This window comes from Bos indicus x Bos taurus, chromosome 13 (assembly GCF_003369695.1).
Source record: "Bos indicus x Bos taurus breed Angus x Brahman F1 hybrid chromosome 13, Bos_hybrid_MaternalHap_v2.0, whole genome shotgun sequence".
NCBI classification, from domain to species: Eukaryota; Metazoa; Chordata; class Mammalia; order Artiodactyla; family Bovidae; genus Bos; species Bos indicus x Bos taurus.
In genome coordinates, this window is record NC_040088.1 from 81,928,955 (window position 1) to 81,948,188 (window position 19,234).

General features: G+C 41.0%; 1 protein-coding gene across 2 annotated transcripts in view; it reads right to left on the reverse strand.

Annotated features, from left to right (window-relative positions):
• Nucleotides 1–19,234, reverse strand: part of PLCB1 (phospholipase C beta 1) — an 856,985-nt gene that overhangs the window by 165,153 nt on the left and 672,598 nt on the right. For both annotated transcript variants that reach the window (XM_027560329.1, XM_027560330.1), the window contains exons 13-18: nucleotides 14,388–14,472; nucleotides 12,936–13,113; nucleotides 8,675–8,742; nucleotides 6,234–6,330; nucleotides 3,882–3,966; nucleotides 1,981–2,105 (exon numbers count right to left, since the gene is read on the reverse strand). In XM_027560329.1, coding sequence (XP_027416130.1) covers nucleotides 1,981–2,105; nucleotides 3,882–3,966; nucleotides 6,234–6,330; nucleotides 8,675–8,742; nucleotides 12,936–13,113; nucleotides 14,388–14,472 — 638 coding nt within the window. The remainder of the gene's footprint in view (nucleotides 1–1,980; nucleotides 2,106–3,881; nucleotides 3,967–6,233; nucleotides 6,331–8,674; nucleotides 8,743–12,935; nucleotides 13,114–14,387; nucleotides 14,473–19,234) is intronic.

Here is a 19,234-nt window from a genome sequence, read left to right on the forward strand (position 1 = left end):
ACACCTACTTCTGCTTCAATGACTATGCTGAAGCCTTAGACTGTGTGGATCACGGCAAACTGGAAAATTCTTAAAAAGATGGCAATACCAGACTATCTTATCTCTTGAGAAACCTGTATGTAGGTCAAGAAGCAACAGTTAGAATCTGTCATGGAAACTCACTGGTTCAAATTTGGGAAAGAAGTACGACAAAGCTGTATATTGTCATCCTGCTTATTTAAAGTATATGCAGAGTACATCATGTGGAATGTCAGGCTGGATGAATCACAAGCTGGAGTCAGAATTGCTGGGAGAAATATCAACAGCCTCAGATATGCAAACGATACCACTTTACTGACAAAAAGGGAAGAGGACCCAAAGAGCTTCTTGAAGAAAGTGAAAGAGAAGACTGAAAAGGCTGGCTTGAAGCTAAGCATTCAAAAACTAAGATCATGGCATCTAGTCCCATCACTTCACGGCAAATAGAAGGGGAAAAAGTGGAAGCAGTGACATATTTGCTTTTCTTGGGCTCCAAAATCACTACAGATGGTGACTGCAGCCATGAAATTAAAAGATGCTTGCTCCTTTGAAGGAAAACTATGACATACCTAGACAGCATTATTAAAAAGCAGAGACAGTACTTTGCAGACAAATGTCCTATAGTCAAAGCTATGGTTTTTCCAGTAGTCATGTATGGATGTGAGAGTTGGACCATAAAGAAGGCTGAGGGCCAAAGAACTGAGAGTCCTTTGGACTGCAAGGACACCAAACCAGTCAGTCCTAAAGGAAATCAGTCCTGAATATTCATTGGAAGGACTGATGCTGAAGCTGAAGCTCTAATACTTTGACCCCCTGATGGAGGAGCTGACTCAATGCAAAAGACCCTGACGCTGGGGAAGACTGAAGGCAAAAGGAGAAGGGGAGCAGAGGCGGAGATGGTTAGGTAGCATCACTGACTATGATGAATTTGAATTTGAGCAAACTCCAGGAGATTGTGTAGGACAAACATGAATTTGAGCAAACTCCAGGAGATAACGGAGGACAGTGGACAGTGAGGAGAGTGGAGGACAGCCTGGGGTACTGCAGTTCGTGGGGTTGCAGAGGGTTGCAGGCTTAGTGACTTAACAACAACAAAAATAAGAGCACAAACTTACAATGTGCAACTTCAACACTCAAAGAAATGAAATGAAAAAGAACAAGGAGATATTTGTCTGAATTATTACTATTATTTAATAATAATAATACTTAACCAAGAACACAAATGTGAGGGAAAAACATACCATATACTGCTGATTGAGAAGAAATCTCGTGCCACATTTTTGATGTACAATTTGGCATTGTACAAAGGCTCTTAAAACTTTCACTTAATTCTATTTTAGGAACTTTTCCAAAAGAACATTAGGAGATAAACTTGATAATTTATATTTCAGCCTGTTCTCAGGGCATTATTTATAGCAGAAAAAAAAGTCCTAAAGTTCAGTGATAGGAAATGTGCTTTTGTTAATTCTGAGATGTACTTAATATACAGCTATTAAAATTCATGTTTCCATATAATAAATATATATGAAGATATATATTTTAACAAGGTATTAAGTGAAAAAGCATATATATGCATAGCCAAAAACTTACAGATCACAAAGCCAGAAGTTAACAATGTTGAGAGAATCTCTGAGTGGAAACATTCCTGGAAGTTTTATTATTTTCTTTATACTTATTTTGAATTTATAATATTTTTTAGAATAAATGTGTATTACTTTTAAAAGTGTAAAAATTTGTTTGAAAATAAGTAAAACAAATCTAAATAAAGACATCTATAAACTATCAGAGATAATTCCTAAATATTCAAAATTTGCCTTTTTTGTAATGATATTTTCTTTATGAAAATGTGTTTTGTTTGTTTTTTCAATCCAGTGTGGCAGTCTTTCTCCTCCTTGGGATGATTTTCAGGCACTTGGAAATGTGGCTTTTATAGGATGGAAATGAATACTAACTGTGACTTACCCACTGTTTGGAAATTAAGAGCAACCATTTGGCAGCCTGCATTCCAGAAGAGCTGAGGCATATAGTTAGATGAATCCACGCGTGTTCCCTTTGGATATATCCTGCTAAGCTGCATTTTGTTATATCTGGGCCATCATGTTAAGTAGTGAATACAATTACAAAAAGAATTAGCCAATAATACTAACTGAGAAGCTGCTTCCCATCTTTCTCTGAGGGGGAAATGAATTAAAGATGGATGATCTCATTGAACTAGTGAGTGAAATACGTAAAAAGCTTTCTGAACAAACAGAATAAATGTGCTTTTATAATACAAATGGAGCGTCATCTTTGCAGAGCCTTGTGGGTAAAAACTAATGAAGCAGCAAAAATGGTTGAGTCAATGCAATTTTTTGGAGATTATTAAGGACTGGCTTAGTGATTAAGGACATAAAAGGAAATCCAAATGTAGCAAATCATAGGACAGGATGATATTGTGCTTGGCAGAAGCAGATAACATGAACTGTACAGCTATTTTTGAAATGCTCTCTGCTCATTTTCTTAATCTTCTCAGGAAATGCTCTTTGCCAAAACTATGGTACTCTTTATGACTGATAACAAGGTTAATATAGCACAGAAGACTTTGACTCATATTTTGATTCCTACCATCATCAGTTTTCTATCCTGAGAACCTTTTAGTTATTGAATGATGCTATATCTTTAAAACACAATTAACTATTGCTATTACCAAGCTTTAAAGACTGCTCCTGCCAATGCAGGAAATGCAAGAAACACAGGCTAGGTCCCTGGGTTGGGGAGATCAACCTGGAAATGCAACCTGCTCCAGTATTCTTGCCTGGAAAATCCCATGGACAGAGGAGTCTGACAGGCTACAGTCCATGGGGTTGCAAAGAGTCAGACACGACTGAGCAACTGAGCGCACACACACACACACATTACCAAGTTTGGCAGAGGTCAGCTCAGGTTCTGGGCTTGACAGGGGACTTAGGCCAAAGAGGGTTTGAAATTTAATTCTGAAACTTGTTAGCTGTATGATCCAGGACAAGTTATTTCCCTTTTCTGTGCCTCAGTTTCTTCATCTATAAAATATATATGATACCTATATCATAGGGCTGTTGTGAGGATTACATTAGGACATAACAAAAGTCTACCATGTAGTTAGTACTTATTGATTACTAATGATTATGTCTATCGTCACTTTGTTTATGGAGTTTACATCTGTTTCCTCTCCTATTGTTAATGAACTTTAAAGATGATATTTTTTCTTTTATATAACTAGGACATTTAATATTAATTTTATGAAAAAAATTCTAATGTTTATGACATTTTATTTTAATTCAGGAATGAAATTAAAAAACTGTCATCAGGAGTCTCAACAAAGCCATTATTAGTAATATAATTTATTATATATATTATATATTATTAGTAATATATATTTATATTCTCATCATCCCAACTATTTTCCAAATGGATGTCTATTACACGTAAGCATGTGAGACACCAGAAAGGTATCTCTATTATCTATATAATATTCTTTACGCACATCATATTTTACATATGTATAAAGTACACACACACATTTTACATATGTGATCCCTAACCCAAACAGCAAGCCACAAAGCTGGTATCATCATTTCTGTTTATAGGTGAGAAAACTTGGAATTGCCAAGGGATATAGAGCTTGATGGTGTGAAGGTAACCTGAAATTGTCCTTTACTCCAAGGCCAGTTCTCTCCCACGGGCCAGACTATCCTTCTCACCACTGTATATGAAACCTGAAAGTATTTATCACTCCCAAGTGACAGACTTTAGCCATTTCATGAAGCTTTCCCTTATAAAAGACAAAAATTAAACCAATAGCAGAAGACTTCATTTATGTCAATTCAGCACATGTCCAAGGATACTCTACAAATTCCACCGGAGACTTTGTAAGTTGCTCAAGACCTTTGGTTTCCACAAAGGAAGACATCTCGAAGCTTCTATTTCTTTCTGTGTTAACGACAGCAAAAAAAGTGAGAAATAAAATTCAGTGTTATAAATAATAGCATATAAGAAGTAGGCAAATGTCCCATGAAACTGAGGGCAAAGACCCTCAAATAACTTTTATATTTAATTTTAATTTTCAGTCTTAGTTGTGTATTCTAATATTTGCTACCTGGTTAGGTGTTGTGCAAGTTAGGGACACGGTGGCCTCAGTGTTAGAAGATGAATTTTAGACATGGAGAGTGTGGCCAGGCAAGCTGATCTGTCAAAAGAGGACCTTTTGTTCTAAATCCATTTGGATTGGTTTCTTGAAGCCATCACTGAGAATTAACAATACAGGCCACGACCACATGTACATTCCTGCCAGATGTCAGCACTTGACTATACCCACATTGTCATCACCTCAAGCTTGTAGGTACCCTTTTGGTTGAAAGAACTAATGTGACCTTAGAATTTTGTTATTTTAAAGCAGAAGGATCCTTGAACATTTTCCAGTTGGATGGCCTCATTTTCAGATTACATGTCAGGGGCCACAGTGGTGAATATCCTAGAAGGTCTCAATATTCTTGGACACGGAGCAACATCTTGAAAGCGAAAGTCAAGCTTCCAATTAGAGTGAGAGAAACCAAAAGAAGTTATCTTAGTTTAGAAAGACAAAGAGCCAAACAGCTTCTCTGACCTCTTTCCAACTAGAAATCACACTGCTACATATAAAGACATGTGACTTGGAGCTCAGTGATTTAAACCAAGTTACCGTCAGGCATTGTTCCCTCTTTGATGCCCATTTTCCAGAGTAAAAGCCTCATTTTTCTTCCCAGTCATTCCCACATTCCTCCTTTATCCACCTCTTCACCTTCCCCGATTTAGTCAACTCGAAAGGAAACGCTTGCTTCTCTTGGCCCATCAAAATTCTACTTTCATATGACTATTTTAAGCACAGCTGTTAATTAAAATTAAGTTGCTTTAATAGGTTCTTTGTAAACTATGTGCAGTGTTCTTTTGGAAAAAGTGAGAAAATGGTGTAAGATACAAGGAGAAAGTACTTGTTTGTAAATCTTTGGCTGGTGCTGTTGTTATCAGGTTCTTAAGGCCTAAATGTACCAGCTCCTTCCCAGTTTGGCTACTTGTCTGGGAGCTTTTGAATCATGAATTAAGCAAACATTTAGCAGCCAAAGACAGTCATAGTAATATAAAAATAACCACTTTATAGGATGTTTCACAGCTTGTGGTAAGAAGACTAGTAATTATAACATCAAACAAACTGTTGAAATTTTTATGTCTAAACCTTATTGAAAGTTAGGCTTCCCTGGTGAGTCAGACAGTAAAGAATCTGCCTGCAATGCAAGAGACCCCAGTTCGATCCCTGGGGAAGGGAATGGTTACCAATTCACTATTCTTGCATGGATAACTCAATGAGCAGAGGAGCCCGGTGGACTCAGTCCATGGGGTTGCAAAAAGAGTCAGACACGACTGAGCACTTTGATAAAATGGCTCCTTTCTCTTGCATCCAGTATGGATGGGTTGTCGGATGAAGTAAAACATCAAGTGATGTGAAGTTAATTATATATTCCCCTAAGTATATAAAACATCGGCTGAACAAATGAAATGTGGGTCAACCGATTTGGTTCCATTTCTATTTATCAGGATCGATCAAGTCTCTGCTTCCTTTTAAAGGATGGCTAAATAGTTTATTTCAACACTGTCATTTATATAATTGCCCTGTGTGGTCATGAATGAAAAACAATGTAAAATCCTCAATTAACTGTACTCTGGTCAGGTATCTTTTAGATAATCATATATAGCCTATAGGTCTATTTAGAATTTTGGGAAAATATCATGGAATATGTTCTCATATGGTTATATAGATGTATACAATACATATAAATATATACTTATGTATATCTGGGGTTTCCCAGGTGGCCCTAGTGGTAAAGAACCTGCCTGCCAATGCAGGAGACTTAAGAGACTCTGGTTTGATCCTTGGGTTGGAAAGATCGCCTGGAGAAGGGCATGGCAACCCATTTCAGTATTCTTGCCTGGAGAATCTCATGGACAAAAGAGCCTGGTGGGGTCTCAAAAAGCTGGACACGATGAAGCTACTTACCATGTATGTTTATTTAGATATATAAAAATCAAACAGTAAAGACATGCATATTTTAAAAACTTCATAGAATAGTTCTAATAAGGGTAATATTTCTTTGGTCTAATTATCTTGCGGGTATAATATACTCATTATATACTACACCAGGGGTTTTTCTCCAGGGCAAACTTACTTTTTGAAATTTCAAATGACTCGAACTTGACTGGCTGGATATAGTTCACCAGATTAGACATCTCTTCTGTGGCCATGGCCTCGCTCCCTGCGGTCCCCTGGAAGCAGGAGTAAAAGCAGTGTTCCCAGAGTCAGCATTATGTTAGTGAGGGTTGCTTTCCCAGGGCAATGATCAAATGACCCATGAGGGCAGAAAAGGATCACTCCTTTTCTGAAAACAGTTATTGCCAACAGAAAATGGATCAGAGGAGAAAGGAAAAGCAGCACCTCGCGTTACACAGTGAGGGGTGGGCCAGGGCGGCTCCCCGAGCACCCAGTTCCAGCAGCGTCAGGACCACCCGAAAGCTTGCAGGAGAGCAGCCTCCCAACCCTCCTGAACCAGGATCTGTAATGTACTAAGGTGACCCAAACGCACAGCAAAGTCGAAGAAGCCTCGAGCTGTGTCCCGTCTGTCAAAGCAGGGAGTCTGCAGGTGATGTCTGAAGTTAATATATCGAGAATTCATTGTACAAGACATGCCGAGGGGTCACTGTGCCTGTGCCCTGCAACTACTGAAGCCCGCTCACTCTGGAGCTCCTGGATTGCAACTAGAAAGTCTGTGTGCTGCCAGGAAACAGTCCCTCTGACACAACCAAGATCCTGCAGGCCACAACTAAGAGCTGACACAGCCAGATAAATCAATAGTTTAAAAAGAAGTCATCATACAATACGAAAATGAGCATGTAGGTGACCACTGGATGAATGGAGAATTGTTATTGCAAAGGGTCGCCAGTGAAAGTGGGTTGGGGTGGACAAACAAATATTGCTTTTCTTTAGAACCTTTCCGATCGGCCTCCCTTCCTAGCTCCTGGGCGCCGATTAAGCAAGCAGCACAATGCATCTTTCCCGCTGGCTCAGTGGTAAAGAATCCGGCTGCAGTGTGGGAGAAGACAGGTTCGATCCCTGGGTTGGGAAGATCCCTTGGAGAAGGAAATGGCAACCCATTCCAGTATTCTTGCCTGGGAAATCCCATGGACAGAAGAGCCTGGTGGGGCCACAAAGAGTCAGACACGACTTAGCGACTATACAACAATACATAGCAGGTCAGGAGCTCAGGTTCTAGAGCCAGTCTGAGGCAAGTTACTTAACTGTTCTGTGCCTCAGTTTGGTCACCTATAAAACCAGGAAAAAATTAGTCTCAATAACAAATAGAATTCTTGTGATTATTAAGTGTGTTAACTTAGGTGAAAGAGCTCAGAACAGTGCCTGGCATATTAAAGCCTCATGTTGCTTTAGCTAATATTAGCTATTCTATAAATACCACTTTGATGAAGTTTTTAATAAAGAAGAAAACCTGCACTGCAGTAACTGATATGGGCAGACCTCTGTAGGCTGATTTAACATTTTCTCCCACTTTTAGAAGGCAGAATACAAGGCAGACAAGGCTTCTTCTAAAAACTTCTGTAGCAAGATTAAGATTAAATGCTAAATAGGAAACAGCCATTGTAAATGGTTATCCAGTTAGTAAGACAGTTTTAAAATGATCAAAAGTTACTGATAAAAAGTTTACACAGTTGAAATAATTCTCAAGAAAAGCTACTTTGTAATAGTTTTTCTTCTGGGTATTAAGTTGAAATTTAGTGGGGAAAAAATAAGAATTTAGACTACATTCAAGGAAATAATTATAAGAGGAAGAACACTATGTCAGAACAGCTTATTATTTGTTATTTATCTTTATTAATTAAATTGTAAAGATATAATTACTGAGACATACTTTTCAATATATTTGAAAGCAGATTCAGTATAAATGTTTTGAACAGGACTCCTGCTAAAAGTTTTAAAATGTCAATTGACCTATCCTTGATTTGCTTCTAGAGTCTGTGCAATTAATACTTCTGAGTTATTTGGGGAATCTTGAACTTCTAAATATTAAACATACATAAATATTCAGTAGAAATCTCTAGTGGTTCCAAAATTATAAGAATGGGGAATTCCATGAAGGTCCAGTGGTTAGACCCCAGGCTTCTACTGTTGGGGCTTGGATTCAATCCTTGGTCAAGAAACTAAGATCCTACAAGCCAGGCAGCCAAACAAAGGTCAAAATCACCACGAGGAAATTAATGTCAAGTTTACAAACATTTTTCCAAACCTCATGTCTTCTCTGGACTTTGGACCATGACATCCATTTAACTGCCTCGAAAACTGAAGTGGGAAGATGGAGATCACAAATTTTGAACTCACCCTCAAGATACTACATTTGATGAAAGACAGCCTCAGCAAAACTGTTCCTTAGAACTTTGCTTAACACAATACTTGGTTTAGTGATCAATTTTGCATTTTCAGTTTTAAAGTATTTTTACCACTAGATGGCAGAAGGTGACCAGAACTACATTCAGAGTGAGCGGACTGGAATGGCAAGTTGGTGAAAACTCTCTGATCAGAAGTCAAGCCCTAGAAACCTACCTCATCCATTGAAGACTTTTTACAGTCATCATCATCGTCATCATCGTCACTCTCTGTATCAGCTTCTCCTGTCAAATTTTAATAACAGACCATGAAGCAAACAAGCAATTACAGGTTTGAAGCACATGTGACATGTATATTTACCAAACATTTCCTTGAAAGTTGGCCTTTCACTAAAATTATCCTTTTGGATATTTAAATTTTATTAATTATAAAGCGTTATACTGGGTTTGAATTGTTTTTCTATATTTGATGTGTGAAATTTCCAAACTCTATAAAAGATGCTTGTCTTAGCATTTTTATCTATGTTTTGCAAAGCATATGGCATCTTTTACAGTTAGCTCTCTCTGGTACACATATCCTATCTTGATGTATACATCCTCTTTCAGGGTCTCTATGACCTAAAACAGATAAACGATCACTTTTCCATCTTTCCCTTTCCTTCTCAGCCGTAACTCTTCATGTGATTCTTGGCCAGTGCTCAGTGACCTTGGCCAGAGAGGACATCATGGAAGTGGAAGTAGAGGACAAGAGCTGGGACAGGAACAGGGGCTATAGCAGCAACCTGATTCTCCAGAACTGTAAGGTACTGACTGTATCCTGTGATTTGCCTGCAGGCTTATCTGATGGAGGCATTGTTGTCTAAGGGCTTCCCAGGTGGCACTAGTGGTAAAGAACCTGCCTGCCAATGCAGGAGACAGGAGATGCAGATTTGATCCCTTGGTTGGGAAGATCCCTGGAGGAGGGCATGGCAACCGACTCCAGTATTCTTGCCTGGAGGATCCCGCAGCCAAAGGAACCTGGCAGGCTACAGTCCATGGGGTCGCAAAGAGCTGGACACGACAGAAGCAACTTAGCAGGCACACAGGCATGAACTGTTGTCTAAACAGTGCATGTATCTTTACAAATGGCATATTCTATTTAAAAGGGCAGAATAAAATGGATGAATCTTAAATAATTATGCATGGGAATCTCCCTCAGTCAGATCTCATGCAGTTTCATATTTAGCCAATATGCTGGCTTTTCAGTAGATTGTTTTTCTCTCCAAAGTTGAGGTGGATGTTTACATCCTTAATCATCATTACATACTTAAAGAGTCACATTGGCATGCAGCATTATGTTCTTCACAGCTCTGGGATTCAGTTAGACCCAGTGATATCAGTTACATAACAAGATTTTCAAGTAAAAAGTAATGAAAGCATACTTCTAAATTGTTTGATTTGACTTCCAGTGTCCAGACAGTGCAATAGCATAATAAACCCAGTAGATGGCAATCATGGCTCGACAACGAGGCAGTTTACATGGGCCAGCACCTCCCCTTCCTGCCATCTATAAATTAACTCCCCTGCTCGGGCTCTGTAAAAGGCACTGCCACTGCCTCCAAGAAGATTATTAATGTTTTCATTTGGCTGACAACGAGAGCAGTGGGCAAAGTATTCATGAAATAATCTTTAGAGGAAAAAGTTGTCTGGGACCAACATGGTTTATTATTTACGGCTTGTTTGTTAAAGAAAGCCACATATAACTGTTTTATGAAGCTAATATTGTGTTAGTTAATAAGGGTGAATCAATTCCACTTTGAATAGAAAACACTGCTTATTCTATAGAGATACATTCTTTTAAGAGGTTGATGCAAAATTTCTTACAGTCAAATTTATTGTCTCAAGTTTTGGTAACCACTTTTTTTTTTTTTTTTAATTAAAGAGGAGGTTCTTTTTATTGACTAATTTAAGTGTGCTTCATGGTACAACACACCAGAATTTCAAATAATCATGCCATTCTCCGGTTTATGTGGGAAAGAAAGGATTTGTCATCCTTTACTCTATGAGTAGGGACCTGGTTTCTCCCTTAGATTTTGGAGGGAACTTGAAGGAATCCTGTTGCGTAATGTTAATAATAATAAATTATCCTAGTTTTTTAAACAAGTGTACAGGCAAAGGGCTGGATCTCTTGGGGGAAGATCTTACCAAGAGGTGCTAAGAAAAGTAGATTAGCTTTGGTATAAGAAATATTTCATTTTTCAAGTTACTTGATTTCCCAATACTGAGCACACTGACAAGCCAAATGGCAAATTGTAGCAGTCTTTATTCAGGGGCCTACTTACATATATAAATGTCAAAAAATTTCCATCACAATAAATAAATATTGCACAACAAAGAATGGGGCTAGTTTAGGAAATCCACTGAATTACTAACAGATTGTAGCTCTTTCTCTGAATTAAGCAATAATGTTCATCGCCTGTAAAAATCGTCATTTGTGTCATGCATCCAGTTAATAAGAAGAAGAGAACTGGCGAAGGTAAAACAACAAGCTCCCACACACAAGGGAAGACTTGGTTTACTCAAGGGATAGAATCGTGCTGGGAGATTGGTGGCCTGTTAGTGACTTGCTTTCCAAAACTTCAAAAAGAACATTCTCACTGAGACTAGAAGTTATTTTTGAAAAAAGAATCAGAATTGTGTAGTTATGTTTTAAACACACTTTTAAAAACTACCAAAAAAATCTTTCTAGGAATTACATAATGTCTGTGGACAAGGATTTTAATGTAAACAATAAAAGTAATTGGTAACTATGATGGAAAAGTAGAAGAAAAGATAAGTCAGGCTCTTGATGAATCTTTTCTTTTTTTCTGATTTACCTAGAGTTTGTATTTTAACTTTTTAAATTTATTTTTAAATCTTTTAATTGACATATGATAGATATACAGAGAAGTATGCATACCACATGTGTACAGTAATGGTACCCAGATCAAAACGTAACCAGTGTTCAGAAGCCTCCTTGGGTCCCTTCCGGTCACCTCTTCACCAGGAGTAACCCTCTCTTGACCTCCAAAAGTCCTGGTTAGTTCTGCCATTTCTGTACTTTATATAAATGGGATCAGACAGTGGATACTTACTTTTGCATTTGACATCTTTTCCTCAACATTATATTTCTAAATGAGAGTCATCTATGTTGTTGTGTGCACTGAAGACTGCTACACATTATTCCATGAGGTGAATATTGCACAATGTATTTATCTGTTGATGTGCTACTCTGAATAGTGCTGCTTTAAGCAGTTCTTGCCCATACTTCTTGGTGAGCATCTACATGTACTTCTGTTGGCTCTAGACCTAGGAATAGAATTCTCTGGGGTACAGGGACTTCATATGCATCTGTTCAGTTTAGCTTCTGTAGAGGCTGCCAAACCCTTTTCCAAAGCCACTGTCCCAATGTTAGCTAAATTTTTATTGAAGAACTTTCTAGATTCAAGCTTAAAGTTTGCTTCACATATTCAGCCTCCAATCAGGAGATCTTCATAATGCCATCACTTCAGATCTTTTCAGACTACCAAGATTCTGACTAGAACTGGAAAAAAACTTAGACTGAATGACAAATAATTCAAAGGAAATGGGTGACTGCTTTGAATTCTTTTTTCATCAATCACAAAAGTCTATTTCAACTTAAATCTAATATGAAAATAAATGATACTAAACATCATCTAGTAGCTCTAGTAGATAATTCAAGTAACCTACCATTTACATTTTAAAAGAGTTCTGGAAAATATGGATGAACTGAATGACTCAGAACTCTTCAACAATGAGAATGCATTTGGTGACCATCTTGGGTCCAGATCTGCAGTTAATGTCAAGGGATCACTGTCCTGAGAAGCTTAAAAATCACCTGGCTCCTCCAGAGATTATTTGGCTTATATGGCGACCTCCCCAAAATGTCCATGTCCTGTGAACATCTCCTGTGTCCTGTGAATACATGGCACAGGGGACTTTTCAGATGAGATTAAGTTAAGGACCTTGAAGTGGGAGAGATTATTCTGGATTATCTGGATAGGTCCAGCGTAATGACGTGAGTTCTTAAAAGCAGAGGACCTTTTCCAACTGTGGTCCTAGGGAGACATGGTGACAGAAGAAGTGAGATGGGATCTTGCTGGCTTTGAACTTGGAGGAAGGGGGCCATGAGCCAATGGATGTGGGTTGCCTCTAGGAGCTGAAAGTGCAAGGAATGATTCCCTCAAGCTCCAGAAGGAAAAGCAGCCCTGCTGATGCCTGGAGTTCAGCCTGGTGAGGTCACGTGGGCCTCTGCCTCACAGAACTGGGGGCTCATATGTTTGTGCAGTTTTAAACCACTGGCTTTAAAACAGAAATAGAAAACCAACACAGTTTACTGTGCCCAGGTGGCAATGTTAAAAGTCCTTCTAAGTTACTTCCAGAGCAGCCGTTCTTAAACCCACACATAACAGAGGAATGAGAGTCTACCAGCCTCTCACCAGCTCCTGGGGACGAGGGCTCAAACACACTGGAGGAGTCGCTGTACGTGTTGGAAGCTTGTTCTGAGAGCTTCTTCTTGCCACTTCCTTCTGACGACTTGTGTGATTTCTTCTTATTTTTCACCAAAATTTTGTACATTAAATCCATAGGACTTGGAAGGGGAACTCCAGATTCCAACTAAGAAAGAAAAACACGTTCTTTAAAAACACTGACCTTTCCTTTCAGATTCTATCCCCAAACCCAAGGACTGCATTAGATACCACAAGCTTCTAGACTGTTCTTTACTACCTTCAACACAGCTCATTAAAGTATCTTATGTAGGGGCTGGTTCATAGCTCTTCCTTTTTTCACATGAAAGGTATATTTTAAATACTGTACCCTTTATTTTTCCACAAGAAATACACATGAATACAGCCATAGACATGTATTGGGTGATTTGGCCTGCTAACCTAAAGTTTCATGAGTTTTCTGTTGGGCATGAATCCAACCATCTTGATTTAGAACAGATTGGAAGGCCTCGGCTTGGATTATCAAAGGATGGAAACCTGTCACAGTGTGACTCCTGCCAGGAAGATGGCAAAGACAAGCAGGAGCTTCTGGGAAAGTCCTCAGAATCCACTTTTCAGATGATGCAGTTTAAAAGCAGCAAAGTCCTCATCCTGGCATGAGACTGTAAAGTGGCACATCTTCTTGGCCTCAGCAGAAGTGGACTGGGTGGCTTCAGATTTACCCACCGCCCTGAGATTCAAGCTGTTTGCAAGCCTTGTTTCTAGTGTATTCAGCTTGTCCATCTAATGGGGAAAATCAATTTCCCATGAGAAGGATATTATATATCAGACAGCATGTGCGCAAGTCTCAAGACAGGTTATTTTTAGAAAGTCTATGGGCTTCTGTAAGCGGGTCCTCGATTCTTCACTTGCAACCAATTTGAGGACTGGTGTGAAAACAGGAGAGACGGGTGGAGAGTGGGGCAGGGGCTGAGGAGGGAAGAGGCAACGAGACCATCTTTCTGCTGCTTTCCTTCCCCAAGCAGGGATACGGCCACAGCAACAGGGCAGCCTGGATTGTGCTGGGCACATGCGGAAAAGAGAAGCGTGGCCAGCAGGGGCAGGCTGGAATGCCCCCCACTGCCTTCAACGTCCGGTTTTCCTGGCCCGCGTCTTTCAGAGGTGAGGATCCCGGACGTGCTCAAAGCCTGCGCCCCGGGGCTCCCTCTGTGGGCGGATGCTGTGGTGGGGATTTTGCAGCCCCGGCTGGCTCTCGAGGGGCAGGGAGCGGAGCAGGGTGAGGGCAGAGGAGCAGTCAGACAGGGGTTTGCCCCCTCAGGGGCTCCCCGCCAGCCTCCCGAGGGCTCACAGTCAACTGCGTGACACACACCAAGAGACAGACACACGGAGCGGGCTAAGGGAGCCCCCCTAAGCCGGTCATAGGGATGGGCTCAGAACGCTTACCGGGTACTTGTCCAGCGGCTCCATGAGGAGGGCGTCGCCGAAGATGAGTCTGCAGTACTCCGCCATCTTGGCTTGCTGCTTCGGCCTGAGGGGAGAGAGGCGAAAGCGGGCGGTGATGCAAGAGGCGCCTCACTCAGCATGGCTGCACCGTACAGGTCACAGACAGACGGCATTCCTCCCCTTACCGTTGGGACTGCTTTCATCTTTCTAAATTCCTGCTTGCAATTCCCACTTGTGTGGATGTGAATGCCACAGGCAGGTGGAGAGAGGAGGCTCTTCCACCGAGGACACAGATGGAGGGGACAGCAGGTCACCTGCCTATTCCTGGATGCTTGAATGTCCCAGGGTTAGAGACTCAGTCCCTTTTGGTTAATTTCCCAATTCTAAGTCAAATGCCAGATACTTGGGGGTAGAACTCATTCATGACTCTATGTGAATTTTTGGGTGAGATTTGTCTAACAGATGGAGTTGCACTGCAAAGAAGTATTTAAAAGGAGGTGAAGAAACAGGGAGGAAGGTGGACAGAGAAAAAGAGAGAATCTAAAAATGCAGAAGCGAAAAGGCTGACAGGCAGAAGTGTGTCCACTTGGGAAAGGGCACTGAAGGAAAGACAAGTGAAGCAGGCATCTTGGGGAACGGTGTCTGCAGCCCTTTTGTGCACAAGAGGGGCACAAAGCTGGTGTCAGCCTAATGAGGTGCCAGGGGAACTTGGTCTGATGGGAAAAGGCTGGAGCTGTTAAGTTGGTTGAGCTGAGTTCCAGGCTCTCAACCTCTCAGGGTCTATAAAAAGTAGAGGAAAATAATTGTTCTTGGAAAGGGGCAGAGGATGCTGAGGAGACGAAGTGAAGTAATAGATGCAAACACCTTTGAAGAGGAAGATGATCCCAATGCTACAAGGAAGCCTCTGCCAGCTAGACGGGAGGAATGAGAGCCTGCTCATGTATAAACAGAGTTGATACGAAGGAACATCCATAATCTTTGAAAACTGCTTCCCTTGACCTTTTAAAAAGCCATTCTCGTTCTGTAGGATGTTAAATATCATTATAAAGGTATCCAATTCCATCAGGTTTTATGGACTGTGATTTTGATCTATAGGCTGTTGGACTCGATTTCCAATAGTTGTCTCTACGTGCTGCAATGTTAATACATTTTAGCAGAACTGGGGCTGTAGTAAGAATAAGTAAGTGATAAAACTTCTTTACTACAGTGCAAATTGATTAACAAATGTAATTCTAATTTTCATTCCTTTTACCATGACTATTATACCTGGATCATGGACCATGCTTTTTCCTGGGAAGGGGGGTGTTTTGGGGGTTCAAATCATATTGCAATGGATCCACAGGGAAAGCACTCTTCATATCCCCTTTCTAAAAAACATATATTTAGAGGAGGTGTCAAATGAGTTCTCTGGGCTTCACATTCAAGCCCAAGTTCACTACCTTCTTGAACTGCAAGGGGAGGCAAAGCAGAGCTTCACAGAACTTGCAAAACTCTACACGACAACTCCCAAATTCTCATGACACCCGTTTTGACCAGTTGGGGATTATCCTGTGTGACTCACGCAGCCTTTGGAATATCCTGCAGTTCTCCCAGCAGTATCACTGATGGAGGAAACCCTGCCAACTGAAGAACTGATCCTAAAAGCACTGGGAGTGGTTGTTAAAGGATAACGTGTTATAGTTGAGGGACAAGCAGAAGTGGCTGATTTGGCAAAGCATCCCTGGGCATTCACAGTTCAGACGCCTTTGCCCAAAAGACAGCTGGTTCCAGGGCTCCACCAAGCCAGTGGGCTCTACAGCTGTAGATTAGAAAAGCCCATTGAGCCTGGGCCTACATGTTCCATGCTGCCCCAGGGTTCTCCAGGCGAGTGGAGTGGGTTGCCATCCCCTCCTTCAGTGAACCACGGTTTCTTAGAACTTTTCACTATGACTCGTCCGTCTTGGGTGGCCCTGCACTGCGTGGCTCCTAGCTTCACTGAGTTACACAAGCCCCTTCACCACGGCAAAGCTGTGGTCCATGAACAACAATAACAATGTGAATAACAACAGCAACTACTTTCCAGGCTGCACAAAAGAAACTGTCCAACCCTTCCACTTCACTTTCATGGAATGATGCTATTAAATGGAGTTTTTCTGTTCCAAGTGTGGTCCACAGATTAGCAGCATCAACAGGGTTTGGAGCTGGTTAGAAAAGCAGATTCAAGGCCTCCTGGGAAGACAGGCAAGTTCCATGTTGGAATCTCAGGTTCTGAGTCAGAAAGGAAGGAAAGAAGGGAGTAGGGTTCAGGGGTCTCAAGAGGCCCCCTCTGGAGGATTCTCATATACCCTCAAGTTGGGGAACCACTGTGATGGGTGAACTAACTCACCAGGTTCCTCAAGGATGTCACTTTCCTTGAGAGCCCCAAGTTCCTTTGCTCAGAAGCCTGGAGTGAAAAGGAAGGATTTATTCCCTAACACCCTGCTTTTGGGATTTCTAGTGGAGCTGTATTCTCACTCTTAGAGGAACTTCAAGATGATGTCCCAGGTGTGTCTAAACAGGTGGCAGGTAGACTCTGTCCTCTGTCATGCGGTCCCCAAATCAGACCCTGGGGAGGATTTTGCTAAGCCAAAATCTTACTCGATTCCACTAAAGAATCACCTCGGCTTTTAATGCTGCAGGTGCCAGAGCTCTGTCCCCAGGCCCCTGATTCACTGAGCTGGCAGTGAAGCCTTGGAACTTGCATTTGTAACAAGCCTGCAGGTAATAAACAGCTGGTTAATGAACCTCAGTGTTTAGAGCAGTGCTCTGTCACTTCACCAAATCACCTGGGGTCTTAAGAAAATGAAGATTCCAAGGCAAAGACTGGGGTGAGGCCTGAGATTCTGCATTTCACACCAGACTTATATGGACATGTTAAACATTGGCAAGATGATCAGTTTTCTGACCAAGGAGCAAGCCCACATCATCCAAGGTGAACTAAACCAACCTCCTTCTCTATATATGAAATATATATGAAGGATTTACAAATCCCTTCCTATATATAAAGGATTTACAACTTCTGGCAATTAAGGACTTCATCCAAAATCTCACATTCTCTGTGGCTGAACCAGGTGTGGTGGTTTCTTCACTTGAGTGTAGTGGAGAATTCTTTTAGTCAAAGTGCTAGTTTACAAATTACAAAGTAGGTGGCCCATCAGTTAACTGGGACTTGTAAAAAATATGATTCAAAGTCTTAGTATACAAATTCAAATACAGGTGTGGAGGTGAAGCTCAGAATTCTGCATTTTATGGGGCTGTGACATAGCAGGTGGAAGAAAAGTTGTCAGCTGCTCACTGAAGATTTCTCCTTGTCACTCATTGATAGGTAGTTTCAAATATTAGGAGAGAAAACCAAAAAAAATTCAGAGGTCTCCTTCCTTTTTTTCCAATGTGGGTTTGTTTTCAAGGCGTGGCTCAAGTGGGCTGGAACTAGGGTTCTGATTCTGGCATTTTGTATACACAGTACAAAGGAGAAAAAAATAACTGTTGCTAGAGACGGAGAAGGCAATGGCACCCTACTCCAGTACTCTTGCCTGGAAAATCCCATGGACGGAGGAGTCTGGTAGGCTGCAGTCCATGGGGTCACTGAGGGTTGGACACGACTGAGCGACTTCACTTTCACTTTTCACTTTCATGCATTAGAGAGGGAAATGGCAACCCACTCCAGTGTTCTTGCCTGGAGAATCCCACGGACGGCGGAGCCTGGTGGGCTGCTGTCTATGGGGTTGCACAGAGTTGGAGACGACTGAGGTGACTTAGCAGCAGAGATGGCATATAGGTTTCAGATATTTTGGGTGTGTGTGTCCTGTGTTGAGTAAGATTCTGTATCTGGTGTATCTAGTTCAGTGGAGAGGAGTGCTATAACTGATGAATGGTATCCACCACTGGTTTGTTCAGCAATGAGGTGGGATAGCCCACGATTCAAACATAACGTTTTACCGGCAAAGGGGAAGCTTGTCAATTTTCTTGGGGTGTGTGACAGTCCTCCCAGGAAAGAACTGTAGCTGAATGATGTTGATATGTGTGTGAGGCTCAAGGACAATGGAAATAGGAAGCAAAAAACTTCCTCCCACAATACAATTCAGCATCTCAGGATTTCACTGCCATTCCATCATCTCAGTGGTTTGGGATCAATATCATAGCATCCTAGGAAGGCTGTTTTCCTGATTTCTTTTGTTATTCATGCATTATTAATGAACTTTTAGCAGCTCAATTTCTCATTTTTTTTTCCAACCTGAAAGGGCTGTATTAGGGGACAATCTTTTTTATGTTATGTCCACTGTAGATTTAGTTTTCATGCTCAGTTTGGCTCTCTGTATGATTGGGGTTGAAGACTAAAAAAATATGCTGTGGTTAAGGTCGTGAGCCACAAAAACATGACCACTTGCAGGCTGTTGCCTTGTGGAATGCTCTGCTTGTCTTTATCCATGTTTGGAATGCTCATGATCCTTTGGTTTAGGCTTGGGGGTGGTATTGCTTAAACAGATGAGTTTTGAAGCCACATTAGCCAAATTTAAATCCCCACTCTCACATTTTAGCTGCCTGGCCTTGGGCAAGTTACTCACCCTCTTTGGGATTCAGTTTCATCACTTGTAAAATATGGACAATGATAAAAATATTTATTTCTGGGAGCACCTGGGTTTGTGGTGAGGTTACATGAGCTAATGCTTGGAACCTTGCTTGGCACATAATATATAGTCAATAAATATTAGCTGTTGTTTAGTTTGTGGTGCTGGTGGTTGTTGATGCCTCTCTGGCTACATGGTAAAGTCCAATGACACTCAAGGGTGGACACTCAAGGTTATGACACTCAAGGATGGTACCGGAAT